Source organism: Xylocopa sonorina, chromosome 10, assembly GCF_050948175.1.
Source record: "Xylocopa sonorina isolate GNS202 chromosome 10, iyXylSono1_principal, whole genome shotgun sequence".
Taxonomy (NCBI): domain Eukaryota; kingdom Metazoa; phylum Arthropoda; class Insecta; order Hymenoptera; family Apidae; genus Xylocopa; species Xylocopa sonorina.
The window spans coordinates 6,787,145-6,814,792 of NC_135202.1; the positions used below are offsets into that span (position 1 = coordinate 6,787,145).

At 41.4% G+C, this 27,648-nt stretch overlaps 3 protein-coding genes across 12 annotated transcripts in view; 2 read left to right on the top strand and 1 right to left on the bottom strand.

Moving 5' to 3' along the window:
• Window positions 1–1,483: 1,483 nt before the first annotated feature.
• Window positions 1,484–12,016, bottom strand: LOC143427801 (uncharacterized). Of its 8 annotated transcripts, none has more exons than XR_013102364.1 (20): window positions 11,569–12,016; window positions 11,304–11,494; window positions 11,037–11,213; window positions 10,786–10,925; window positions 10,400–10,480; window positions 10,128–10,324; window positions 9,910–10,049; window positions 9,584–9,703; window positions 9,024–9,215; window positions 8,853–8,946; window positions 8,694–8,769; window positions 8,344–8,607; window positions 8,075–8,260; window positions 7,653–7,805; window positions 7,425–7,558; window positions 6,994–7,329; window positions 5,137–6,889; window positions 4,238–4,963; window positions 3,713–3,881; window positions 2,641–2,926 (listed from the first exon to the last, which is right to left on the bottom strand). XR_013102364.1 is itself a non-coding variant. In XM_076902255.1 (19 exons), exons 1-19 carry the CDS (start codon window positions 11,788–11,790, stop codon window positions 1,625–1,627), a joined length of 5,379 nt encoding a protein of 1,792 aa, XP_076758370.1. In that variant the 5' UTR covers window positions 11,791–12,014; the 3' UTR covers window positions 1,484–1,624. The 8 variants fall into 8 exon arrangements, 6 of the variants coding, with proteins under 6 accessions (XP_076758370.1, XP_076758369.1, XP_076758373.1 ...); XR_013102363.1 differs by lacking the exon at window positions 2,641–2,926 and adding an exon at window positions 3,544–3,634; XM_076902255.1 differs by lacking the exons at window positions 2,641–2,926; window positions 3,713–3,881 and adding an exon at window positions 1,484–1,830 and having other exon boundaries at window positions 9,910–10,040; window positions 11,569–12,014.
• Window positions 12,017–12,492: 476 nt separating this feature from the next.
• On the top strand, window positions 12,493–16,403 carry Cog1 (conserved oligomeric Golgi complex subunit 1). 3 transcript variants are annotated; one of them, XM_076903086.1, is made up of 10 exons: window positions 12,493–12,725; window positions 12,917–13,084; window positions 13,177–13,462; window positions 13,544–13,745; window positions 13,834–14,250; window positions 14,316–15,222; window positions 15,302–15,581; window positions 15,656–15,868; window positions 16,014–16,057; window positions 16,243–16,364. In XM_076903086.1, exons 1-9 carry the CDS (start codon window positions 12,589–12,591, stop codon window positions 16,032–16,034), a joined length of 2,631 nt encoding a protein of 876 aa, XP_076759201.1. In that variant the 5' UTR covers window positions 12,493–12,588; the 3' UTR covers window positions 16,035–16,057; window positions 16,243–16,364. The 3 variants fall into 3 exon arrangements, with proteins under 3 accessions (XP_076759201.1, XP_076759200.1, XP_076759202.1); XM_076903085.1 differs by lacking the exon at window positions 16,014–16,057 and having other exon boundaries at window positions 16,243–16,403; XM_076903087.1 differs by lacking the exon at window positions 16,243–16,364 and having other exon boundaries at window positions 16,014–16,178.
• Window positions 16,404–18,073: 1,670 nt separating this feature from the next.
• Window positions 18,074–27,648, top strand: part of Rab32 (RAS oncogene family member Rab32) — a 29,951-nt gene continuing 20,376 nt past the window's right edge. The window contains exon 1 of the mRNA XM_076903096.1: window positions 18,074–18,275. Within this exon, the coding sequence (XP_076759211.1) occupies window positions 18,147–18,275 (129 nt within the window). The 5' untranslated portion in view covers window positions 18,074–18,146. The remainder of the gene's footprint in view (window positions 18,276–27,648) is intronic.

Sequence of the window (27,648 nt, forward strand, 5' to 3'; positions counted from 1 at the left end):
AGCAGAATTCTCTAAACGACTTAACGGCTGTTTGCACGTATCAGTGACGTATCCGTTCCATTTCGTGGAATTGCGTCAGTGTCAGTGCCGTTCCTCTGTGACGGTCGAACGCGTGCATTCACGTCGACACGGAATTGTCACTGAAGCGACCACGGAACCGATCATCCGGGACAATAAGTCACTGACACGAGCAAATGGATCCTTAACCCTCGCATGACGATGGCTAACCGGGGACCTCGTTTAACTTCTCCGCCCGCGGTGGCGCTTCGTCTCGCAATTCCACAGCACCGCCACCAAGTATAAATATCGTATATATAAAGTAGTCTCGTGTAAAAAAATCGATCAACTGCGTTTGTTAGTCGTTAAAATTGTAAAATATACAAAATAGAAAAATCATACTAAATAGTACCAATACGTTCGAATTTTCCACTCCCCTTTGTACAGCTAAAGGAATATTACAGTCGTAATGCAGGGTGGCTAAGCGTCGACTGGTAAACAGCAACAACTCCGCGATTATCTTACTTTTAAAAAGCGAATGCAATGATTAATTTGTTCAGTATGCACAGGTATAGTTTCCATAATAAAAAACATCAGTCGCTTAAGGTCCCGCAACGCAACTACCGTGCGTCGCATTGTATTACTCAGGTACCACGACGTATCGGGACTGCAAACATTCTACTCCTCGAAGAAGCGAGACGAGAATGTGACATTGAGTGATTTACACTGGTGTTCTTTATACTATAAGTACGGGTCACGAGTAAAACAGCCATTGGCTTTCACAGCCTGTCATGCAACGGTTAATCCCCTTTAACTTTTAGTGCCACGAGTTCACGTCGATCGCATTCCGTGTCGAGAAGCGTCACCTGTCGCAACGTTCACAAACCGGCGATGCTCCGATTCTACTTCGCAACTGGATCCCTAAACTGACCAGTGGCACTGGACGATCGACCACACGTTGAGCCACGTGGAGAGTACAGAGTATTCTTCCTCGCTATAGCAGAGGGCAGCGATGCAAGTCGTTCAATGCCACGCGCGCGTATACGCTACACGCGTTCGCATTCGAGCATTGAAAAGCGCGCGATACCTCTTGTTACCGACGCTCGACGTCGACGCTCATGCAGTGGCCCTTTCGAGCGACAAAAGGCAACCTTGAGTGAGTTCGCATTGGCGCCCTCTGCTATAGCCGTGCATGGAACGGCGCAAGCCGCGTGTTGCACACTGGATCGCGGCACGGTTCGACGACGTTCACGTCTCTCGACGCAGTACAGAACGCATTACGCTATCCTAGACGCGATTCACCGAGTGCACGCTGAAATGCGAACTGAAATAAACCAGATGCGCGGCGCGAGCCGCCCGCAGGGCGGTGTGAACGCTCGAGGCATCGTGCGCACGTGACGCAGACGATCACCAGACGATTTAACAATAGAGAACAATATATTATTGTCCGATCTACGATAAATAAAAGTGTCCTCTCCGAAGGAAAGAGAAAAAAAAGAAACACACAAAGGAAGAAACTAAATTCTCGCTAATTCTGCGTCAAGCCAACGCACACGCACACGCGCTCGCGCGTGTAATGGTAGCAGCAATGCTGGTAGGGGGCGTCTAATGTTAGTCGAAAGAGAAATCAGTTCGCGGCGATCACGGCGGCGGCTGTCGAGGACGACGACGACTTCTTCTTCAGCACGATGTCCTTGATGTTGAGATTGACCTTCTCCTTGCGCGGCGGCGGCACTGACTGCAGGCAAAACCTCTTGAAGGCTTCTAGCTCGCGTTCAGCGTCGTCCATCTCCCCGTCCTCGAGGTCTATATCTTTGGGCGTGAATACGCTCTCTGCAAAAGACACGCTCTCAATACTAGAAATCGTTGGTCCCTATCGTTGGGGGGAGGAGGGAGGAAGACTGCTTGTGCGTTTTAGCTATTTGGTCAGCACATTGGATCATCCTGCAAGTTTTACACGGTTTCTCAATTACCTTGCATTCTACAGGTTTCTCTCTTCTCCTGGTATAGATAGGTATAATATAGTTTCTTACGTTTCGATATCATGGAAGTATTGGTACAGAATCACGCGACAATCAACTGAAAGTGATAAATGAAAAATTGAGCGAGAAAAGACGCTTCCAAGGATGAAGATACACTTGAGAAGGTATCCCAACAGTTTTGTTCAATCTCTGGAATACAGATTGTTCCAATAACAGAGTTGAAGCCGCGAATATTCGCTGGGATGATCCAATATCTTTGAATTCTTTCCTCCTTTGAGGGAAGGGTGGAAGGTACTGCCTGAGTATGGGTATTGTACAAGAAATAATATAATAGTAATAATTGAACGAGATGGAAAAAAAAACAAAATGAAGAAAATGGCAAACCCCGATTAAGAGATTCGAGAGGAAACAGCGAGCTCGAGAGCGTCCAGGCAATTTCTAAAAACATCGTCCTCGAAGGATGAGAAAAAGAGAGCGCTTCACGTGATCCATACGCATGCAGCAGTTCTTTTCTCGGTTCTCGGCGATGCAACAGGGAATAAGTTCTCATAACTTGTTGGGAAAAAGTGAATTCTGTTTTATTGAAATCACGTGACTCAAAATAATCCGTGTTACTCTTCCCGTTATCGATCGTGTAGGGTCGTTGGAACGTGGCCGTGATGAAGATTTCATCGGGTGTAGCGGCAGGTATTAGCAAACTCGCTGTCATGGTCAATGAATTTGGTAAAGCGTGACTCTCTCTCGAGTGATCTACGTATCTTTTCTTTATCTTTTTTTCCTTTTCTTTCTTTCCACGTACACGGTCGGCTAACAGCTCCCGTTCGCATCTAATCGTCTAACAGCCACACACACATACACGCGCACAAAGTCTCCCTTTAAACGTCATGCTCGGCGTTAAAGTATTCCTCGTGCTCGTGATCACGATCGATTCTCAGTTGTGCACACAACTAGAAAGGAAACAGGAAAAAAGAAGAAAGAAAAAGATATAGTGTAAGAGATAAATGCATTCAAGACGTTCCTATGATGTACAGTACATGTTCAGCAGATGCTCGATGAAAAGGACTGCGCCTTAACATATTACGGACGTATAAGACTTTACGATTGAAATGTAGTTTTCGATCATTTAATATTGTGCCAATAGTTTATTACAGTATTCATTCTCTGTCATCTAAAGCCAATGAAATCTAATGAACGATATTGAGATACCATCGTGCGGCTATTAAATAAACTATGCGCAAGCTGGAAGTTATAATCTCTTGTTTGCTGTCGGTAATGTAGGTCACGTCCGCAATGCGTTAAGATTCGTCCTAGCTGTAGAGAATTCTTGAAACTTTGTTTCTGATTTCTTTTTTAATAAACATAGTGGTAAAATGTCGATGATTAAAATAAAACCAAATGTAATGAAGTTAAACGTTGCAGTATTGCTTTAACGATATAAAGTCTTTTAATCTTTCTCGACTAATTCGACATCCAAGTGGCCACTGTTCGAGCGATACTTCGAATTGGTTGCGAGCATCTAGTGAAAATTTACTGTAAAGAAAATGAAAAGCTACGAAAAAAAAAAAGAGAACTATCCTAAGGTCGGACAGTATCTTCATAAGTATGACGGATGCAATCACTACTACGAAACTGTACACGTTCAATTGGACAGTCACCTGATTGGTCGATTTAAAAGTATGAAGATAGTCGCGCGCAAACAAGCGGAAAGAAAATAAAGAAAAGATAGTGCTCACTGGCCAGAAGTGTCCCTTGCGGACAATCCCCCGAGAAATTCGTGGTCGGATCAATTCGTGGCGTATCCCTTAAGCGCACACATCCCCGATACATTCGATTAAATTTTCTTTCTTTCGAGCATATAGCCTGCGATCGAGACTTCGTCCTAACGCGGTACACTGTCCTCTCCTGACGGAAAACGAAACGAAAGAAAAACCGTCGTCAGTGTAACTCAACCTATTCTCTATTACACGTCCATAAACGTTCTATATATATATAATATATATGTACATATCTTCAGTATTGACACTGTGTACGATATCTATATACACACATATTATCTCTCTAATTCTTATGTCACTGTACAATGTGTTGTTCTTTCACATCTACTTTCTCAAAAAAGTGAAGAATAAAAAATAATAAAAGAAACAATAAACTCTTTCTCGTACCAGGAGCGAGAAGTGCACCCCGGCGGTGTGTTAAGAAGAAAAAAAAACGAAAGAAGCAAATTTACATGTTAAACTCTGATTATTGTTGTTTCTCACCAACGAGGTTCCAGTCATCGCCGCACTGCCTCGCGCCGGTCCCGCGTTTCTTCTTCTTCTTGCTCTTCCCGCTGGAGGACGCTGCTATCGAGGCGTTTATCGCTTCTCTCACCGCCGATTTCGCGCTCTGCACGTCTTCCATGCTGGACTCGGTCCTAACTTTCGTTAGGGTCACGCTGGTTCCCTTCAGGTTGATACCGTTCTCCGGTATTGGCTGGCCGTTGGTCACCTTGCTGATTTGTATGTTGGCCAAACCGCTGAGGGTTGTGCAGTCTGGCGTCAGTCTGTTCCTCAGTTCAGCCAGACTCGACGGTATGATGCCGTTCGCGTGCTTCATGCTCGTGGCTTCTGTCGACTTTTGCGACGACAGATCGCCTTTCACGATGTAATCCGGTTTTGGTGGCGACGTCAGGCCTGCGTTGATCGCCTGCTGCAACGCTGGACTCCTGATAGTCACCATGCCGTTCTCTGATACCTTTATAATGGCTGCCTGTTGAGTAGGTGGCACTTTCATCGGGCCAAACGCTGGATTCCTTATGGTCACCATGTTGGTGTTGGGATTGTGGAGTATTCTGGCAGGCTCGTCCGCGTGATCGTTCATAAACGGGTCACTGTTATGTACTGTTATATGATTCGACGCGTTCCCGGAATTCGCCGCGTTTTTGTTCTTCTTCTTCTTCTTCTTGCTGCTGGTGTTCTGGCTCTGTTGCATTTCTTTAGATACATCTACAATGGAACGACGAATCATTATTTTACGTGAACAAGATGCAGGATGTATAAACGTTTGAACAAGTTAATAGCTTTCTCGACTTTATCACCGTTGTGTCATAAATTCAGAGAATAATTGTCATGTCGTATCACTCGATTGAAAATTAATAAAGTGTCGAGCATTTACTTACCCTTTTCCATGGGTTTAGGTAGAAGATCTTGCTTCAATTTCCCGGTATCGACCACGATAACGTTGCCACCCGCCTGAGGACTCGCATAACTCGACTGAACGCCGCTCATCGGCGCAGCAATTATGGTAGTCTGCTTGGGAGGGTTCACTGGTTTTGGTAACGGCGCTGACCTTATTGGCAAAGGTTTCGCGGGAGCGTCGACCTTCGTTATCGTAATACCGGGCGGCAATTTCAAATTTTCTATATTAATCTTTGAATTCGCGCTGATATCCTTGAACTGGCTGCTCAGCGGTGAATTCACCCTTTCCGTGGACGTTGAACGCATTTCCGGCCGCTGCTTGACCGTCATCTGATTCATCACTTTGCTCTGAATCTTATGATTCTCGTTCTTCGCCTGTTTAATCGTCACGCTGTTGCACGTATTCTTGTTGTTCTTGTTCAAACCCAATTGACCACCGTTCTTATCTTGCGATTGCGTCTTCGATTTCTTATTCTTTTCACTGGTAATACTTGGATTCTGCGGCGACTTCTGCGAGATTGGCGTTTGGGGCGGGGTGTTCGCTTTGTTCTGTTTCTTCTGTGGTACGTTCTGAGGTTGATTCTTGTTCTTATTCACGGCGTTGTTCTGTTGCAGCACGTTCTCCTTGTTCTCTGTATTCTTCTTGTCTTTTTTCGACTTGGTTTTCACGTCAGAAATAGCCTGCTGTTGAATCTTTTTCTCGTCCACCTGTTTCCCTTTGCTCTTCTCATTGTTCGGCTGTTGTTTCACGTTGCTCTTACTGTCGCAAATTTTATTCTGAGCCTGCTGTTTCGCGTTATTCGTTTGCTGCTGCTTATTCCCCAGCTGCAACGAATTATTGTTATTATTATTGCTATTGTTATTGTTGTTGTTATTATTATTTGCTTTGGCCTTCTTTTTCTTCCCGCTGATATTCTGATTCTGCTCGTTCTCCAGCTTCAAACCGGCCACCTCCTTCGTTTGCCCGTTCACCAACGTGAACAGAACTTTATCCTCCGCCGGTGTTTGCCCTTTCAACGTGATGGTCACCGTTGGTTCCGCGCTGTTCGACTCCATGACTCTCTTAATAGTCACGATCTGCGGCTGCGTTTCTGTCTGAATCGGTTTCTTCGAGTCCTCTTTCGCTTTCGCCTCTTCGATCTTTTTCATTTCCTTCTTCAGCTTCTTCCTCTCTTTCTTAGTCAATTTCTTGTCATTCGAGTCCGCGATCAGTGTTTTCTCCGTGGCGTTGTTTGTAATATTTTCAATATTTGTGCTATTGCTACCGGTTGTCTGTATTTTATTACTTTTATTGCTGACTTCAACTCTGTCGCTCTTGATCACGGTTTTATTGTTCGTTTGCCCGGAGATTATCGTTCTGTCGGCTTTGCTAATACTTTTGCTCTTTACATTGGTATTCACAGGCGCAGTCTTCGTTTTACTATTTATACTACTGGTACTACTACTACTACTGCTGCTGCTGCTACAGCTACTGCTACTAGTGTTACTACTATTGCTACAGACTTCTTGTTTGTCTTTCTTTTTATTACTTAATTGCTTTACAGCCGGCAACGCTACGGGCGGCGACGTAGGTAAAATAGATACTTCGGGTAGATTACACTGAGGTAATAATCTTTGAGGAACAGGCTTCTGCGGATCTACGACTGTGATCGTCACTTCCGGTGTCTTTTTTTGCAACTCTATTAATTTCTGTCTTTCTGCCTCCTGTCTGTCTCTTTTCAGCTTTTCTTCCAACTGTAAAAAAAAGGAGCTAATGAAACAAACGGAACACTTTGTCAACCCATTCGCTTGACAACGTGATCAAGCCTAAAACAACGTTTCTCTTAATAAATATTAACCTTTCGTTGCTTTTGCCTCGCTTTCTTCTCAGCTTTTTTATTATTATCTTTCTTCCCGTTCTGATTGCCTTCGATGAATTCAAGCAGCTCTTCCAGATCCCTCTGATCTCGCTGATCCGTTTGCATCGCGGGAACAGTCAAAACAGGCGTGTTCGATCTAGGCGCAACATTAGTGATCGCCTTCATTTCTGTACTAGTATTGGACACCACAGACTCAGAGGGACTTTTCGAGGGGCTACAAGTGGCTTTACACTTTCTGGCTTTCTTCTTGGTCAACAACTGCCGTAACCGTTCTCTCATCTCGTTATAATTTCGACTAACAGGTGCTACTGAAGGCTGTAAAAAAAAAATTTCTCTGTAGGTCTCGATACTTCCCGGAAGTTGATTCGTACACGCTAGTTAAAATGTATAAAGCAACCAGGTCTGCTTACAACTCCATGGCCAAATACTTCACAGTAACAACAGTCGCAATGTCTACTTGAATCCCTTTGCGCTGAACTACTGGTGGAACAGGAGTCCTCCTGGCTACTCCCCGAATCAGAACAGTCCCCGTCTCCAGAACTTACTGTAACGATGCAATGAATACATGTTCGTTTTTACTAAGAGAAAGCGATTTCAGAATGGATAAACAGTAGAGACGTAGTTCAGCGGATACTGACAATCGTTACACGAGACTCTCTTAATGTGCTCGACGTTAGCTTGTTTGTGACAAGCGTGCGACGAATGATTGCTGTGTGTATGAGATCTATGAGTAGGACCCGCATTTTTTACCAAATCAGGTGGAGGCCCGTGCGTATGCGAATGATTGGTACCTATTCAGTTCCAAGAGAAAAAAAATATATCTTCTTTAAAAGGTCGATTACTCGAACTTCGACGAAGTTTCAAAGCGAGGGGTTGAGAATCGTAGCGGTTACACGATAAATGAACAAATGACTCGCAGCTATTGATTTCAAACGATACAAAAATCATTGCGGATCTAAATCTTCTATCTTGTTGATCCTGTTGTCGTTAATAGGATTCTCAACCCGTTGAACGTCACAGAAAACATGATTGACTGACATAATACATCGCTTGTACATACCTTGAGGTGTTATCGTGTGATTATGAGCCGTATTCGGTGTCTGCGTTGTAGAATGCCTCGTTTGTGTTTGTGCGGACTGCGTAGAACCAGTTTTTACAATAGGTTTATTTAGTTCTTGATTATCGTTCACGGTAGAAGGTGATACTGGCTTTGGATGACCATTCGACACGACCGTTTCAGGTACAGCTAACGACATTATCGATTATTATAACAGTTCGTCGCGATTTTCTAGTAATTGGCGATTAAGAATTTTTATTTTTATCAATTACATTTCGTCAAACAAGGGCACGTGTCCCACATTTTCCGCTTGGAATTTAATAAACACGGACAAGGCGGATTTTCTAGCACCATTTTCCTCTCCGTTATCTCTTTCACGTGCTGGTACACGCACGAACAAGGCTGCGGATCGGACGTCCTTAAATCGACGTCTTCGTTCATGTTTTCCACCTCGTTTTCTTCAGTTTTTATTTCCATTATTTCTACGTCCTCCAATTTTTTCTTCACCTGCGTCGCGCAACAATTCGCCGTATCCTCTAAAATGAAATTCAACGAATTAATTAAATATGTGCTGGCCATGCACATATATTCGATTAGCTCCGATTTTTCGAGCGATTCTCACCTAAGAAATCATTTATGAGTTGTGGAAAGGTATTTTCAAACGGCAACAACATATTTTCCGTGTCACTTTTATTAACCTGCGCAAATTAATTTGATTAATCACTGAGTCTTTATATGATCGAGAAACAGGAATATGCCAGAGAAGTAAAAATGTCCTTACAGTAGAAGTTACTGCAGGTCCTGTACACATATGACATTCGCAACTTTTACCATCTTCCGCATTGTTCTCTAAACAAGTCCCCTCGTTATGCGCCCTTTACGAGAACGTTCGTAAATTAAAAACAGACATAAAATGATAATAACAACAACTTGAATACGTAGTAACAAATACCTGACGGTTCTCATCGCGAATTGCGTCAAGTCATCTAACAAAATTTTAAGTATCTCGATACTTGGTAGCATATTAAGCGAATTCAGACTAAAATCCGTGGTAGGACTCAGTGGTCTACCATCTAGCTCCGACGCGTCAACTTTTGCTTGTGATGCAAGCATCGAAAGTTGTCCATCTGCTTCTTGCAGTTCGCTGAAAAAACGAAAATTAGATCGTTAATTCCCGGATGCACTTCTGCATGTACTCGACGATGAGATACAGCGATTCAGACGAAATCCATTCAAACGTTATACTATGCGATACCCTAAAGGTAGAAGTCGCCAAATGTCTATAGTTGATAAAATGAATATAGTACTTCTTATGTAATAACGTGCTGCGTATCGTTCATATGCCGTGACAACGACACAATCCCAAAACTTGGAAACGTTCGTACTTGTACCTTGGAACGATCAAGATTTGTGAATTGTGTCACCATTGCAATAACTCGATAGCCTCGACGTTTTCGTTATTATGACATTACTATACATCTTGTCGGCTGTTCGACTCTAACGTTAACGTACCTTCCAACATCTGGCGATTTATTTAACACACGTTGCTCCATAAGCTTCCTGGTCGCCGTGAGCAATTCCCAGCCCTCTCTCACTTGTCTAACACGGGTCATTCGAACTGCTTGTTCTGCACTGAAATACGCACCGCTTATAAAACATATCCCCTTTTGAGATTATCGTTCGATTGATACAGATACGCTCAAAAAAAAAGTGAATACTTTTTATACACTTCTAAATTAATTCTACGATAACATCCGACTCTATACGATTGATCGAAGAATTAACGTGTTCCAAATGAATTGGCAAAGTGTTAAAGTACAATACGTATTATCACTTACTTGTACTTATCCATCCACGATTCAGTTTCTGCCCACAGATCCCTGATTATCGTCATCTCTTTGTCGAACGATAAATACCGATGGACGAGACGTTGGTATTCCGAGCCTTTTAAAGGCAAAAGTTTTCTTAACTGTAAAACCTAAGGTATGTATTCGGTATCTAACGGACATAGATTAATTTCAATTGATAAATATGAACGCGGTGCGAGTCTATTTACCTGGCCAATAAAGGGTGGCAAATTGTTTTGTATTAACGGATCGTCGTATATATAGATCTGATATAACTTTTTAATGAAAGAACCCCACGATAAAGGAAGTTTACAATTAAACTTGCCCAAATGATCTTTTAAAAGTTTTACAAATTCATAAATCTTTAAAGCTGTCGATATCAACGCGTCGTAATCATCTAAGAGACCTATGAAAAAAAAAAAGCGTCTGATCATGATTTGCGTTAGCCAGTGAAAAGAAATCGTTTAACCCCTTAACGTACATGCTCGAGTTAACTTGTTCAGCACATTATCTTGTATTATCATGATGCACGTACGCGCGAATCTCGCTACTGTAGTGAATTCTGTAATATCAGATTATGTGTTGCGCTTTACATTCTCGTATACCACAAGATAAAGAGAGTGAAAAACAGCGTATACTCTATTATTGTAAAAAAAAAAATCAAAATATTATTCTTATCCTAACTTCGCTTTCTTTTCAAGTATATTGTAATAACACAACGATAAATTTATTTGCGCAATGACACCTCGATCGTCTGAACTAAAACACAGCGCATATTGTTCGAATAACTGAATGAAACTCTGTTCTCTTGCGAAAGAATATCGTCAATGTTAAAGGGTTAAATTAAAGTATAATGTTTGTATTAACCTGTAAGAAAAATTTCTGCTAAATTATTTACACTACGATCATGTAGAAGAGCTAACAAACGAACTTTTACTTCAACAACAAACTCTTGTGCCAGACTCACTAGCCTCATGAATAATTGGTGGGGATCCCTTTTACACAATCTGAAAGAGAAACGCTACACTTAAATCAACCAGCATCAATCCACGCCAAGTTAATCTCTTCCTCTACCCTCCATCCTCTCCGACCGCCAAAGAACAATACCCCTGACTTACTGTAAAACAATCTTATGCATATCGTCCTCTGAGAATGGATTCTGCTGAAACTGCAAGCCTCCGGGAACACGCGACGCTTCCAAGGCGACGTTAAAGGAACCCCGTATATGCTGACGCAACTCGGTCCACAGGTTCTGGAACTTGGTCGCTTTCTGCACTTCCTCCCTGAACAATCCCCTGCATCGAAAATCACCACCGTCAGCGACCCAATGCGACTAAAACCCACATCGAATCGCTTCTACTCTCAGATCTGAAGAGACTCGTTACCTGTTCGCCTTGCATACATCGCACGAGCACATCTCCTTCCCCCTGCAGGGGCTGTCTACGTTGCCCGCGGTGCTGCCTAGGTTCTCGACGAACGTTTCGTGCCTCGTTCGCGACACGTTGAGCTCCATGCTCTCAGGGCCCCTCGCGCCTTTGATAAACTCGTCGACCACGCTCTCGTCGAGCGGCATGTTCTGCAAGAGTAGTAGAACGCGGTTGACGTGGTGGTCGCGTGGTGTACGCGACACGGGCTAGTTGGGGGACATACCGCGACAGGAACGGAGTCCGCGACGACAGGCGACCTGACAGCGTCCTCCGCTGCGACGACGGCCAGCTCGCGATCCTGCCGCGCGAGATCGTCGCCGGCGTCGACGCGACCGCCGCTCTGGCCGTCGTCTGCGTGTTTCCTCGCGAGAACGTCACCCATCGCCGCTACGTTGCTTTCCCTCGTCCTGTTGCACTGACCGTCCTCGCCGTCGCTGCCGCTCATTCTATCACCGCGCGATACAGCCACCGCAACGAAACGATCCTCTACCAACAGCTCGTCCCGCGTTACACGACAATCGATGCGTTTCACCACGGGTTTTCCTCGGCTCCGTGTAAACACCTAAACCGCATTCAATCAACATTCGCTCAATATGGCGTCTCGCGTGCTCGTCCAGTAGTTGCTCGCCTCGCGGTTAGGTGCCGTGTCGCGGCGATTGCGTGTTCGCGATTAGGTTAGGGTTACGCGGACTTACGTTTTTTTTTTTCATTAAATATTCGTGGAACGTGGATGTATCGTTGAAGTTTTTGTAGGATCGCATCGAGGAGGGTACCAAGAGTGTAAGTACGAGAGAAAATTGGAATCGATGAGTTTGGATGGTTGGTTTTCATCGTAAGACTGTTGTTGGTCCCTCGTGAATGATTTCTGATATTGTTTGGGAGATATTGTTTGTATTGTGGAATCGAATTTTTGGGGATTGTATTAATGATTTGCTTGGAATTTGGATGGTTTGATGAATTAAGAGATGGTTTTGAGGTATAAGTTATCGCTTGAGGTAGGAAGTTGTTTGAAGCGGCATCTTGCGATTTAAGTCCCGACTTAAATCGGAGAGAGCCTCTGTTTTTTGCATGATCGGTATTTTAATTTGTGGAACACGATGTTCTGTGAGATTGTGCGTCTATATTATTTTTTTGTTTGTGATTACAGAACGCCGCTGATAAGGATGCGAAATAAATATTAGTTGATTTCTTGCTACGTGGGAATAGTTGATGTGAAGATACGTGGTGATAAGTCAGCAGGAGGATGACAGCAACGAATTATCTGGATCTGGATATCAATAAATTGTTCGAAGAGCACACTATTAAAGAGATCGAGGCGATCCAGAAGAAAATCCAACATGAAAGTGATAGAAAGAAAATTGAACTTAGAACACTGGTTGGGTAAAGACTAGTTTGATGAATTAAAATAATTGTTTCCCTTTTCGATTCTCAATGAATATCGATATTAAAAAATTCGTCGCGTGTCCACGAAATGTTAATGAGAAAATAAGTTATACACTTGTAACGGTTCCTGACAGTAGGTTATCAATGTAATGTTCGAGCATATTAATCAACTATGTCAATCTTCCTAGGGAGAGGTACCGTGACTTAATATTAGCCGCAGACACAATTGGAAAGATGAAGATAACTTCTGAACGTGTTATTTCAAGGATAATTAACATCGAAGACAAGTTTGGAGAACTACAAAAAAAATACCTTATCGGTTTTAAAATAGATCCAATTTGGAATGAAGATGATAGGTATTTCCAATAATTTTTGTCACTTTATAAAAGGAATCTATAATTTTCTCCTTTTATTCTTTCTCAATGATTTTCTCATTTTCTTTTCACAGGAACGTTGAAGGGATTCAGGACTCTGTTATTATTCAAATAAAAATCTTGATGGATATACCTCAGCACATTTGGTCCAGTATTGAAAATAAGGATTTATTATTCGCCGCACAGTTGTATTTAGTAGCTCAACATATAAACTACAGTTTACTATTTGAAGTAGGGGATGCAGACTTATCAATCAAATATCCAATTGTATCTAAACAGTGGGATGTAATTAGTCAGTTTAAAAATACTATATTTAATGAATGTAATAATCTGTTACAATCATTAGACATCCAGCCTGAGGTTGGTATGCTCTACTTAAACCTAAGCGTCAAAAACATCGAGCCTTTTTTATTTTTTATTTGACTTCTCTTTCAATTTAAGAGCACAGCAAATTGCTTGGCAGCGCTTGTATTATTAGATGGAACTACATTTCCAGATTTATTAGAAAAATTAATATCGATGCGTAATCGCGCGATTAAATCCGTCGTAACGGACGAGAATGATAGTAGCGTTAAAAATAAGATTAAATCGTGCATCAAGATATTAATCGAAACGATCAGTTTAATTTATTCGTGTTTTATGAGTAAGCAGTTTTGTATTTTTTATACACATGTGTAATAGAAAATTCAATATTCAAATTCAATACTCGGCTATCAAACGATTAATTACAGATTCAGAAGGTAAATCAGGTGGTCTGGTTACGGAATACTTAACAGAAATTCAAGATAGGGAAGCATACTCTTTGCTTTCTCACTTAGACTTGAATCAAGAGCTGTTAAAGGAATTTCTTCCTCCTGTAACGAAACAACACAAACCATTTGCCATACAAACGCCTGAGAACTTTTGTATACCGGACCTTCAAAAGAGTATCAAGTCTTGGCTTGATTGGGTCGCTGAATTTTGCAATCACGAGGTGATCAAACTTTTGGACTTAATAATATCCATAAAAGGCTTGTACTACGTCCGCGAAGAAGCTGTGAGCATCAATCTGCCTGAGAATTGGAATTCCATTTGGGAAGAGCTTTCTCTGCCAAGAATAACTTTTTGGGTGGAATTCTTTCAACCTTTAATATCTCGTCGAGTAAAAAGTATGTAAAATTCTACCATAAATTGCATACTATGTATATCTGAAATACTGTTAATACCTGCCTAGGTATCATAAATGATAAGTGGATGGAGACAATGACTATGTTAAAATCAGACGTAGTCGACCTGTTGAGCAAAGTAATCGGTGATAAATTCGAATATCCTGAACACGATTTACGATGGTTCGTTTGGAAGGATTCACCAACCGATATTCCTCAGAAGCTCACCAAGAATGGCGGCCTAGACAATAAAAGATCCTTGTTAATGAAAACCAAAGGATATTCGCCAAATGTTCTTAAGTTGTCTGAAAATTTTGACACTAGTTTGCAGGTGTTGCTCGCTGATCTTGAGCAATACCTGTACGAGACAGAACACGTGATGTCTATCAAGGACAATTTATTATCCACGAACATATCCTTAATTTCTGATTCGTTCTCCGATCGTACGGAAGTCCAGGAACATTTACAAAGCGTTAGCAGCAGTATGATCGAGGATTTTATCGATTTCGTTAAAACCACGTGTATAAATGATAAACCTGAACACGGTCAACGCGATATAAACGCCGTTATAATGGCGAGATTCCTTTTGGCACTGACGACACTGAGCACAAATCTGAATAAATGCTTCACGCTTTCAAAAGTGTCTGGACTGACCATTACAAACGCCAAGTGGCAATACCTTTGTGATAAATTGAAAGAGGAGAGTATTTCTATCTGGCTGATTTGGGCCAGAACGTACAGAACTAAAATAAGCGAGCACAAGGATAAGTTCATCGCGAAAGAACCGCTAAATGGTTATCCAATACACTTAATTGTGTCTGAATGGGAGAAAGTGACTATCGAGGAGGATTCTGGAGAGGGCAAGAGGATAAAGTCAGAGATCCTGGTACCGTATCAGCCGTCCATACAATTACAAAAATTTCTGACTGCCATTAATAAAGATTTAAATAAAGTGATAACGCATACTCTTCCAAAGTAAGTTTCAAATCCTACGGATCTATCGAAATCCTAAAACAATATACATTTTTTAACTTCTTTTAATTTCATTCCGTAGGAAAGTGCTACACGAAATCATAGAAAACGTCGTGACGGAATTATTAAATTATTACTTGACTGCGTGCAGTAACACAAATATCTTGCAGAAACAAGCATTCCAAGTATTGTTTGATATAAAATATTCTAGTTTGCTCATGATACCACGCGAAAACAAAATCCTGTCAGATCTATCGATTAAAGCCTGCGACAGTATATTATCCAAGATCGATCCGTTCGATTACGATGTTTTCAACCCCTTCATTCACGCTAATATAAAGAAAAGCGTTCAAAGATCTCTGGTGAGCGTTCGAGTTGTTTAAGAACAGTTTATTAACTTTGTACACCGTTCAGACTATTGACTTTTATCATTCAGCTGATACTAGGAAATCTGGTACCACACTTGGAGCAGCTACATTCCATTTTGGGAGCACGAAGCGAATACAGTAACACTGAAGGCATTAAATCGGATCTGCCTTCGGTGTTAGCTCTATGCACAGGAGCGCCTTGGTTCCCACCTTTGACAGTAACAGCACCAGCAAGAAATTTACCCCTCGTCACAGTGACTTTACCATTAGAAAAGACACAGGTAGCGATCGCAAATTGAATTCTCCACATTTCCTTTAAACGCAACTTTCGAAGCTCTTTTGATAACTATTCTGGTGAAAATTATCTCTATCCCTGTGGTTTATAATATAGACATTTCTTTCATTTAAATGCATATGTACCCTTAGATTGCCAGAGCATTCAAATAAGATAGCTCGTGCGTTTGATTGCGGTAAGAGAACGATGTTGCATGCTGCGTTTTCCGCTTAAATAGACTGACTTTTAATTAATGGATTATTAACGAGGCACGCGTTTCGTATACTTTAATTACATAATGATCTTCGATTTAACATTTGCGACGTCGAGCGTTTATAGTGGCGTGTGATTTCAACTAACTTTGTTCGTCTGTCACTGTAGCGGAAAAAAGTCACCAACAAGGAAAATACGAAAAGCGACTCAGCTGGAGCCACGATCAAATCTGGAGCAGCTGCGTTTTTCGGAGTGATGGGCTCCGATTGGTTTAGCAGTAGTTAATTTATTTATTTCATTCGCAATCCGGTATAAAAATTGTAAATACTTTACTATATAATGTACACAGGGTAATTCACTACTCGTGTGACAGATTTTTATAGCTGATGCTACATCTCAAAAGCAATAAAAAAGTTAATAACTAAGTTAATAAATTCGTAAGTAAATTATGAAAATGTTCAACTCCTGTTTAAGTAATTATTTTCACACTTGGAGGGCAGTAAATTTCACAAAAATTTCTTTATTCACTAAGCTTTCTGATGATAGAATCAGCGTTTTATTCCACAGTACGGAAGCAAAGAAATTTTCTGTGAAATGGTGTAAAATTGCAGTCCACACTTACTAGTTTTATTATAATTTCTTTTATATCTCCCTCTTTAGAGGTAAGAGAGAGAAAGATATATATAAAGGCTATAAGAAAGAGTGAGACAGATGATACCTACCCTCTTCAAGAACCCCTGGCGCCATCTCTGTAAAAACTGCTCAAACTGGTCGCTCAGCGTTATCGACAGCGAAGTGAACTACTGAGAACTACTAGCGCCATCTCTTAGAAGAGCTCTGAAACTAGGTCGGTAATTAGTTTCACTACTCTCTGCAGAGATGGCGCTAGTAGTTTTAAGAAGTTTACTTCGCTGTCGATAACGCTGAGCGACCAGTTTGAGCACTTTTCACAAAGATGGCGCCAGGGGTTCTACAGCAAAGTCCATAGCATCTGTCTCACTCTTTCTTACAGCTTTCTTATATATCTTTCTCTCTCTTACCTCCAAAGCGGCAAATATAAAATCAATTACAACAAAACTAGTAAGTGCAAACTGCAGTTTCTTTGCTTTCGTGCGACAGAATAAAAAAACTGAGTATATCACCAGAAAGCTTAGAGAATGAAGAAGTATTTGTGAAATTTGCAACCCTGCAGGTCCTAAAATAATTACCTAAATCGTAGATGCAAGTTTTCGTAGTTTACAAATGTTGGCTCCTCAGATAAGTCTAAGCTTTTCTTACTCCACCTGTTTTTAAGCTTCTCATATTAATCTGCATATATTAAGCAGAAAAAGATAACAGATCTACTTACAAAGCAGAGTGTCATGATCTCCACAGAATCCCGCTGTTCCAACTTCAAAACCATCCCTCGAGATCGAGCTGGATCACCCTGCACGCTGGTGCCACGAACGGTCCACTCGCGAACCAATTTTCGAACGTCGTTCACCGAGACGCGAGTTTTTTCCGCGACTTTCACCAAAATAAAAACGCTAAAACACAACAAACGACCAGTTGACCGTCTACTGGTGTCGATACACATCAAAAGAGAACCATTCACGCTCGAAAGACATCGTCGAGACGCGAGTCGTAACGCGTCACCTCCAAACCGATCTCGCGCCAGACGAAAGCACACGCGTCGCATAAAATGTCGCAATAAAAATCGCACGGCTCGTTAAAGGGTAGAAACTGGAACAATCACTTGGAGTATTCGAAACGCTTACGCACTCGAGCGACCGATTACGGTTCGCGCGGCTCAGTTCCGTTTTGACCGTCGATCGCGACGCGTCGTTCAAAATTTCCACGATCGTCCGCGGCGCCTCTGAAACAACAAGAGAGAGAGAGAGAGAGAGAGAAAGAATAAAAGAGAGATAGAGATAGAAAGAGTGAAATAGAGAGAGAAAGAGAGAAAGAAAGACAGTGAAAGAGGTCGCGACGATAGCCAGAAGAGGATAAGCGCGATCGCGAGAGAGGGGAGCGACTGGGAAAACACGCCAGCGCAGTGTAGTACACGTTTTGGTAGACGGCAAGATGGCCGGATGGGCCCAGCTGTGGTGATATCGGTCGTGAGGCGTTCTCGTTCTCACTGGAAGAAAAAACCGCGTTACGAGACCGTCCAGCTTGAAGAGTACCGGCTCGAGCAGCGGATCCTTCATCAGCGTCAAATGGTAAGTCGAGGTCGCCTCGTTTTTTAAATCCAGTCTTGCCGCCCGCACCACGCGGCTCTGCTGCGTCCGCAGTTTCGCGCGCCGTTTTTTAAACCGCCAGCAGACTACCTGGGTGTTTCCAGTGAACCATGGGTTGTCTGCTGTTAGGATCCTGCGATCGCTGAGAACGTTCGCGCCGCTAGAATCGAGGATCGACTGTTGGAACTTCAAATTTTCCGTCAATTTCTGTTCCTTTCTTGGGGAACTTCGAGGATGTTCCGCTTGTGTAAGCACGTTTTTCATTCCCATCGAAATTGTATCATTGTCTAGAAATGGGGATAACGAATGTAAACAAGATGGATTTTTTAGTCTATGATGATACATGTACATGTTAACCTTGCACTGAAGATACTGGAACTTTTTGTAGATCCGTTTCTGTCGCGCTTGGTCAAAATCAATGGTGATCTAGAAAGTTGTCGTTTTGCTGATTGAATGTGAGTAATGGTTCATTTATTTAATGAATATGTATGAAGAGGTTTTGTAAAGTTTCCAGGCAAATTTGTTTGTATATAATTTCTAGTGTAAACTTATGGGTCCTCGACTTTTATCCCTTAATATGAGATGTGTAAGTTATTTGTTTTGTATGCTTCGCGAGTATACAGCAGAGCAATAAATGCATCTGGTTTTGTTACATTTAACTCTCACTTAGCCTCTAATGCTCCAAGTACTTCTTCTTTACATTTTCTTCTGTGATCCATTGTACGATGATCAATGACAAGAGAAAATAAGATTGTATGTATTGAAAAAAGTAGGTAGATAGAAATATTTCTTAGAGAAAAGAGAATAAAACTAGAAGCGAATACTGGAGAATGTATCTTATGCATATTTGAGGAGAATTCATAATGTTTGTTAGCGATACGATAACGTTTAAACACATACGAGTTACCAGAAAAGTTTGAGAACTGTTAATTTCACCGGCAGTGGCAGGCTCAGTGTAAAAGGTGGATATAGGCTCTGAGGTTTCGATGACTCAAGTTTATTGATACGGAGAATTTTTAATCTCGACGAGCAGCGTGCTGTAGATTAAGATTCGTTTAAATGTCTATGAAGTGGCGATAAGTTACCGTCGTAATGTTTTGACTAGATTATTTATTATTCGTCTTTTTTTTCTACTGATTCTCGTCGACGTGTTGGAGGTCTTCGCGGTTTTACTTTCATATCGTGACTCAGCTAAATAAAATAAAGTCTGACGATCGACCACGAATGCAAGAGGATTAATCACGCGCGAGTTAATTCGCACGAGGGTTATTAAAAATATTAATTATCACTCGTGCGTGATGTTTAAATAACAAGCATAAAGTTCACGTGACTTCCGTTTCAAATTCCATGTCTTTTCCATTCAACGAGAGATGAGAAATTGAATCGAGCGTTTATACGGAATTATTAGATCGACGAGATGTTTCGCGTTGGTTAATTACCAAGTAGTTGACAAACTGGATCAGTGGAGAACGCTCACGGCAATTAGGATGATTTTTCAGAACTGTTGACGGTAAAAATCGGCATCAAAACAGAGGCGACAACGGGTTGGACAAAGGCCAACTGCACGGTAGGCTGCATCGCGGGAACAAAAAATGCTTTGCACTTGTGATATTGAGCGGAAACAGTCGCGTTGCGGCAGCGTGCGGTCATTTCCCCGGTGAAACGTTACATTTCACCTTTTGCCGCCTGAGAAAGAGGAAATCCGTCAATTGAACCGCGTGGAACGCCAGTATTTTAATAACAGCCGAATCTCGCAGTTTCATGCTGCGTTTAAAGAGCCACGTGTTTGTCTTCAGTTATTGTTCCTCTCAATTTTCAACTGTACGCGAAAATTATTGATAAAGAGAAAGAGGAAATCCGTCAATTGAACCGCGTAGAACGCCAGTATTTTAATAACAGCTGATTCTTGCGTTTCATATTACATTTAAACAACCACGTGTTTGTCTGCAATTATTGTTCTTCTTAAATTTCAAATGTTAATAAAAAATAGGCGAAAATTATTAATAAATTATTCAAGAGAATATTGACAACACCCTTTTGTTGAACACACGATAGAACGACGAAAAAAGAATAAAAAGTTGGATCGCGCGAATAGGGATTTATTGAACGATTTACTTCATTTTTGGTCACTCTATTTAATCGTTACTCTTTCTATCGTCAACATAAGCGAGCACGTTCTCCGGTTCTACAAGTTCTTTAATTGCTCGCTGAAAAATAGGCCATGAAAACCGACGCGGGACAGAGCATTTTTCTTTCCACTTGGCAACGCTCACCAGAAACAAGCATCGCATTAATCTCCTTTTCTTCCGTGTAACGTTGCACGGAGGGTGGAGAAAAATATTTCGAAAGAGTAATGGCTGGCTGAGAGCGTTTTCAGAAAATATGAAAAAATGATTCGTGCTGCGAACGTGGAAATTGCATCGATCTGTATTCCTTTCTTCTCTCGTGAACAATAAACAGTTCTTTAAATTTGTATTTTAAGATGCTCTTTTACTTCTTTCATCTTTCTTCATTTCTTCTTCGTTTTCGAACGAACAATTCTTCGACGAGTATCGAGAAAATCGATCGATAGAAATCACCTGTTGCATCGTCAAAGTTCGATATCGATTTACGAAAAAAATGCTGAGTGGGCGTATTGTGTTTAATTTTGCAATTATTAACGCGTTTCTGTCGATCTGTTTAATATTAAAATGGCTGGTACAAGGTTTATAATAAATAAATAAGAGGGTTATTAAACTCTGTTTTAGAATTAAGTTACAGAAAGCATCTGTTCTACGTTAATCTATCCAAGGTATTAAGAAATCTAAACGAGTACCAATATTAACTTTATCGCAGCATATATTTAACAAAACCAACAAACCAACCCTTTTAAAAACCGATCCGCACCCAGCTAGCTAATGAAAGAGGAAACCCAACCCAGTCAAACATCCCCACAAATCTGTCGCACCCTTTCCTCTGATTACATCACGGATTACCAAGTCTATTAATTAACATCTAAACGATCTCTCATCGAACAGAGTGAATTTCAATACCATTTCAAATCCCTCGTCATTTATTTGCGATTTTTTCTGTCCTTGAATATCAACTGAGAATTAATGAAAAATGAGCCTCGATATCATTTGCAATTTTCTTCGTCCTCAAATATCAGCTGAGAATTAATTAATGAAAACGAAACGTTCACTGAGAATTGTATCCTATATGTTAGCAGCTAGAAAAATACGAGACACACGAGTGGGATAAAATGTAGGACGTGGCTAGGTGGTCGAAGGGTTTCAGTGACAACGATACAAACCGTGACTCACCTGTCAGGATCGTGTATTAACGAACTCTGTCAGGCTTTCACCAGTAGCCAGCCGCTCGAGAAAGTATTATCGCGACAATGTTTCACCGTGACAATCCGAAAGGTGGCTTTGTTTTATCTAATCGCACGGAAGATTACCGTTCGTAACGCAATTCGAAGGTGCATTCAGAGTCGAGACACTGTGTATAGCTTGAAACCACTTCGTTAATGAGGATTGAAGCATCAATGGAAGATTCGTTTTCGTTACAGAGTTTCTTCGTTTCAATTTCGATTTACATTCAAGTTTTGGAGGATTCAGCGATTAAAATCAGTCTGATGTTTAAATGAATCGTTTAAATACGGTTTAAATTATGGATGAAGAGTATGGCTGATCTGAACGACGCGTAATGGGATGAACGAAGAAGTCTCGAGGCGGAGGAAAAGAAGAATTCGAGGCGAGGCTGTTGGAAAGATAACACGATTGGTCGATTATCGCTGGTTAATCTCGTATCACTGGTATCGAGCGACGATCGGTGATGTCGCGCGATTAAAATCGACGTGTCGATTCTTATTTTGCTTTATACAAGGTTCAATTAACGAAGCGCCTTATTACTTCTTAAGCATCGCATAATCGAACTTTAATTTCTCTTAAACATCGCGTAATCGAAAGTAAAAATTAATTTGTTATTATTACAAACCCAATCTGTTCTTCGACATCAAATTTCTTCGTCGCGAGTAAGAAAAAATCGAACGTACGATTCGATTCTTGCTGGTTAATTAATTCCATTTGAGACAATGTTACACAGAGCAAGCTTTGATTTCTAGTTTCGCTTATCTCGAGCTCAGCTATCGCTAGAAAGTACTCGAGACGGATTTTCCAAGTTCGATCTCGTTCGATACACGATTAGAAATTTCTTTCGTCGTCGCTTCTTCAACAACCCGCCTTCGATGATCGTGAATTAACTTATTTTTAGCCGACAAACTGTTGTTCAGTATTTATATCTACAGCGTTTCTTAATTTATGATCCGCTCGCGGCTTATCTGCGACTTGTTTTCGTGCATTGTCCCCCTTTGTTCGCAACGCCACGCAGATATTATTATCCTCCATCGTTATTCTCCATCATTAACTTTAAGAAACTTAAAAAAAGGTTATTTCTTTCTAAAACACCAATAATTCTTCTTTCTAATCTTCTTATTTCTAAGAAAAGCTAATTCTTTCTATGCAAAACGATTCTGCTGCTCGAAACCTTCGACTACAGCGCCCTCGCGTTAAACGCGACCCTCTCGATTCGCACGATCGTTCAAAAGGCACTAAAAGAAGAGGGGCGTTCTTCGCCACTCTTGTTTAACCGCGTACCGTGGCGCATTTTTTCTTCTCACCTCTCGCCACTATTCCAGTCGGATTTTAAAGTCAGCTAGAATACGAAACGCGATCGAGTTTCTTTGTCGACGACGCGCGTGACCCAGATCGGATCGGATTTGTGGTTATTCCAACGCGACGAACACGCGAAACCCACCCCCTCTAAGAATACCGTCGATGGAAACGTCGATTTTCGTTTCCAATGTAATCGTCTCGTCTTGGAATAGCATTAATCGCGATTGGTCCATGTGGATGTCTGTCGTAAGAAGCTGCAAACTTATTGCAGCAGAGTTAACTATTTAAGGCTTAGCAGCGAATCGAAATGGTACAAATGCTATTTTCGCGGTGGTTTAATTTTATTTTACATCATTTTGTTCCTTTCTTAACTCTTTACACTCAGATGGTCCCCTCTGAGGGGTCATCAGCATTGATTAGCCGTTGCTTGCTCCACTGCAACATTTTCAGAAGGCTTCCCCTGGTTTTCTATTGACATAGAAATTTTCTAGCCAGCAATAGAAACTGTGGCAATAATTGCTAAGATATCGCTACTTTGGCAACAGTTTCTATTGCTAACTTCCAAAAGACAGCAGAGTGCAAAGGGTTAATAAAAAGAAAGCAACTCTGTTCAATTTACGAAAAATAAAATTTCTCCTGCAACACAATCCTCTTCGATTACTCATGCACCCTACTGTTCGATATTTTTTACACTACTAACTACCTCCCTTGTATATCACTCTCCGTCTAACATTTATCTTTATTAGTTAACATTTCCTGTGCTAATTAGAGGTTCTGTCTGCTGAATTGCAAGGTGAAATAATTTATACGCGCACGCTGCAATAATAAGCGGTATCTATATCGAGAAAGTGTCCCGGAATAAGCGCGTCGATATTGTAGGTCGCGGCTGAGCCGCAGAGATATCGACGTTTCGAGATCTCGCGTCCATTCGTGCCTGTGCACCGCCGATTCGACGTCATTGCACCACTGGGATTAATATTTCGAGTACATTTTCACAGCACGGGAGATAAAGTGGCCGCGGGACGTCGTAAAGTGGAAATGATACCGTTTCGGGGATATTATCGATGGTGGAACGCGTTCAATTGCTTTTTAATATTCCCCTGTAACGTACGAACGAACGTAAAATATTGGAGCGCGACAATAGATATCGTAGCAATGCTACCACCGCAAAAACTGCTCGAAATAAGTACCTTGGATGCGTCGCGAGGAATGATAATAATATTAGAAGTTATATGAAAAAAAAAAAAAAACTGGCGCGATATCGAAACGACGATAACCGGGAATTGAATATCGCGAATTCGAAATTGCTCGACGCGCGTTTCACGAACGAAACGCAGAGGGGGACGCGTTTTATACTGCGGCAACAATTCTGAAATTTGAATTAAACAAATTGAGCCATGAAACGTCGTCACGGTGGTCGCTCGTTGGTTCCGGCAAATTGATTCGAGGCTCGTTCGATCGCGCGCGCGCGCGGTTAATACCGCTGAAAACTTTCGCGACGATCCTAAATTAAATTAAATGAGCCTGACCGCGGGCAGCGGCGCGAAATTTTCATCGCAATTAAATTACGCGGCTCGCGTGCTTTTCATTTTATCGCGCGTTAAATTCATTCGGATCCGAATGTTACCGCCGTTGTCTGCATTTATGTGTTTCCCCCTTGATTTCATACTCGCTTGTCGGATGAAAATCCCATTAAATTCGCGAACGCGTACTTTTTGCCGGTGTTTAATTAATGTCAGGCGATTTTTTAGTTGCTGTTACGCGAAATCGACAGCCAGGAGGATAGAAATATCTTCGACGACTGATTGTAAGTCCCAAAAGCGTTCAATGTCGTCCATTGACGTCCGAGGAGGCGTAATTAAAGCAACAAACACGTGTGCGCGATGATAAAACACTTATTATATTGCCATAATCCGGAAGATTAGTGCGGTTAACGAGCCATGCAACTGTTGGCACATCCCGTTCGTAAATCGCGATTAATTGGACCGTGGATGTTTAAGGCACTCGTGTCGTCGCCAAAGGTAGCGCAACAGGAACTCGAGGGTGCGTCGTGTCAAACAGACATATTAAAAATCGCAGCCAATCCACGATTCGATGAAAAAAAAAAATCGACAATTTAAAGAACGAATCAATTAACAAACAACTTAAAAGCTAATATTCGCACGTAATTAATAATTCGAATTAATTACTGTCCTACTTCCTGATCGACTCGAAGACCAAACAGAAGGAAGCTCGAACAGACGACATGTTAATAAAATAATTCGATAAAAAAGTTGACAAATTAAAAAACGAATCTATTAACAAACAACCAAGACACTAGTAGTCGCACGTAATTAACGATTCGAATTAATTACTGTCTCACTTCCTGATCGATTCGAAGACCAAACAGAGAGAAGATCTTAATGATCGATTCGCAAAAATATTATCGAGAAACGATGCAATCGCGTGACGAAAAGCATCTCTCATGAACGCGCACGTGGAGAACGACCATCGACTCTCGTTACCGGAAATCAGGGCGGAAGACGAGGCAGTCGCGGCGATATTTCGTGAACGAACGCGGTTCCTCACAAACTCAGCGTGACGTCGGTTCGAAAATCGAGAAATCTCCGTCGTTTCGTCTCTCGCGGTTCAACTGATCATCGACCCTATCGAGTTTGACCTGGGGACGAACGTAATCTCGATTACGCTTGTTTAGCCCTGGTTATCGACGGTTCATCGCCGACGTTGAACGACTCGACTTCTGTTTTACATGTAATAGGAAGTTGTGACGTGAAACAGGAGATAAAATACGTTCAAGAATTCGTTGAATTTGCTGAAACTTCTTCTTTGCTGATAAGACTCGAGCAGATCGTTGATGCAGTCTTAAATATGAAAAATGTTAATTACTGAGAACTGATGTAATCGTCGTACGATGTACTTGGTACAAAGTGTTCCCACGAGTTTGCGATGGAGGGATGTAAATTCTGATGGCAGAGAGGGTTAATTGGGCCACTGTGCCGCCATTTTGTGGTCCAAGAGTTATCGATGCGGTGTAAATTGAATTGTTGCTAATTATTCCAACAATAGGGGACTGAAAGTTGGTGCTTCCTGTTGGTTGCAACAGTTTCCTCTGCTTTCCTCTACCGCGCTGTTATTTCGCTGAAACGTTCTCGTTATCGAGCAATTAGTATGCTGGTTATCGATCGAGCATCGCGAAAGGTCGCGGCTAATTTCGTGACAAACTGCTTCGTCCGTTTTTCGATGGCAAAAATCATCTTATCGAACGCTTATTTAATGAACGTTGCAAATTTGGGTAATTTATGTAGATAACGAGTTTCGTTTCGACTAAACACGTGATAATATTCTATCTACTTTGCAGTTTTTCTTTTTCTCACTTTCTCTCGTAGTCTGGTCTCGAATCGTTTATCGTTGCCGCGTTCAGATTAAACATGGCGCCTACGTTCTGTGGAATTTTAGTTGTTACTAATTAGCAGAGAAGTTTTACGTAATCATATTGGAATTACATTTCACTTGATCGAGCAATTAAATCGTAATCGTGCTGCTGTTTCTTAATAGCATATAATCGAGCACACTGTTGAATTTATACACCCTAATCGTGGATTAATAGCTGGTGCAATCGCAACACATGACTCACCCTGTCTATTCTCAGTTTTAATCAGAGCATCGCTCTGGTCTCGATTAAATACAGCGTTCCTCGAAGGAAATCGAGCGATTGAAAAAGAAATTAATAATACAACATAGGAACGCGTTTTCAAATGGAAACGAATTTGTAAGAAATACTCCAGGCTGGCGCAAACATTTTTAAATTTCTGTAAAAAAATACACGAACCATATATTTCATAAAATAAACGTCCTCTGGCTGGAATCATCCGCTACGTTCATTTGAATTTCCAACGGATAACAAATGAAAATACATCCACCAAAACTAAACTACCCTTATACAGCGAAAACGTTCAAGCGCGACGAACATTTTACACGATTCGAAATTTTATCAATTCGTCACAAAAGAAAAACGAGAAATATATTTCAGTTTCTCTACTCACCAATGCGACTCCAATTTGTCGACTTATGGGAGCGTTGCATCATAAATTCCAGAAGGGTGATCGTTCGATCGCCTCCGTTTCCCCTTTTCTGTTCGTCGCAAACCAGCGAAAGGCAGCTGAAAAAAAAATATAAATATTAAACGTGCTTTTTACCAAACAACCACGGTTGTTGAATCACGTGTGCAGGTAATGCGAGTATAAAAATGCCACTGACTCTGTCCGCTATTTACACAAACGGAAGGCGATCCTTGTTTTACAAAATTCGCGATATCTCGAATATTTGTTATACAAAAAAATTCCTTTCCAGAACGATAATCGCTAAAATAAAAAAAGAATATATAGTCAAGAGAATCATGAAAAATATTTGAGAAAAAACGCTGGTAAAGACTTACAAGAGAAAACTGGAAAATGGAAGAGAGTACAATCGAAGGAACAGGAAAAGGAGATAAGGAAGAGCCATCGATGGCTCCATATAAAATTCCATAAGTTATAAAATTATAGAGTTTATAAAATTCCATAGAGTTCATCTCGCACGCGAGCAAACGAACGATCGATCGATCGATCGATCGATCGAGCCATATGGTTAGCGTCTAATTCGAGAATCGTCGCGTGGAAAAGTTATCGTGGGTCGACTCAGGGTTAACGGAAATCGGGCAG

Bases quoted from the DNA above. Each gene is read 5' to 3' on its own strand.
- LOC143427801 (XM_076902254.1), bottom strand. From the start codon at position 11,790: ATGAGCGGCAGCGACGGCGAGGACGGTCAGTGCAACAGGACGAGGGAA. The intron at 7,559-7,652 runs GTCAGTATCCGC...GCATCGTTACAG, and splicing joins GAGAGTCTCGTGTAACGATT to TAAGTTCTGGAGACGGGGAC. The intron at 1,831-4,237 runs GTGAGAAACAAC...TGTCTTTTGCAG, and splicing joins CGATGACTGGAACCTCGTTG to AGAGCGTATTCACGCCCAAA.
- Cog1 (XM_076903085.1), top strand. From the start codon at position 12,589: ATGACAGCAACGAATTATCTGGATCTGGATATCAATAAATTGTTCGAA. The intron at 12,726-12,916 runs GTAAAGACTAGT...CAATCTTCCTAG, and splicing joins GAACTTAGAACACTGGTTGG to GGAGAGGTACCGTGACTTAA. The intron at 15,582-15,655 runs GTGAGCGTTCGA...TTTATCATTCAG, and splicing joins AAAGCGTTCAAAGATCTCTG to CTGATACTAGGAAATCTGGT.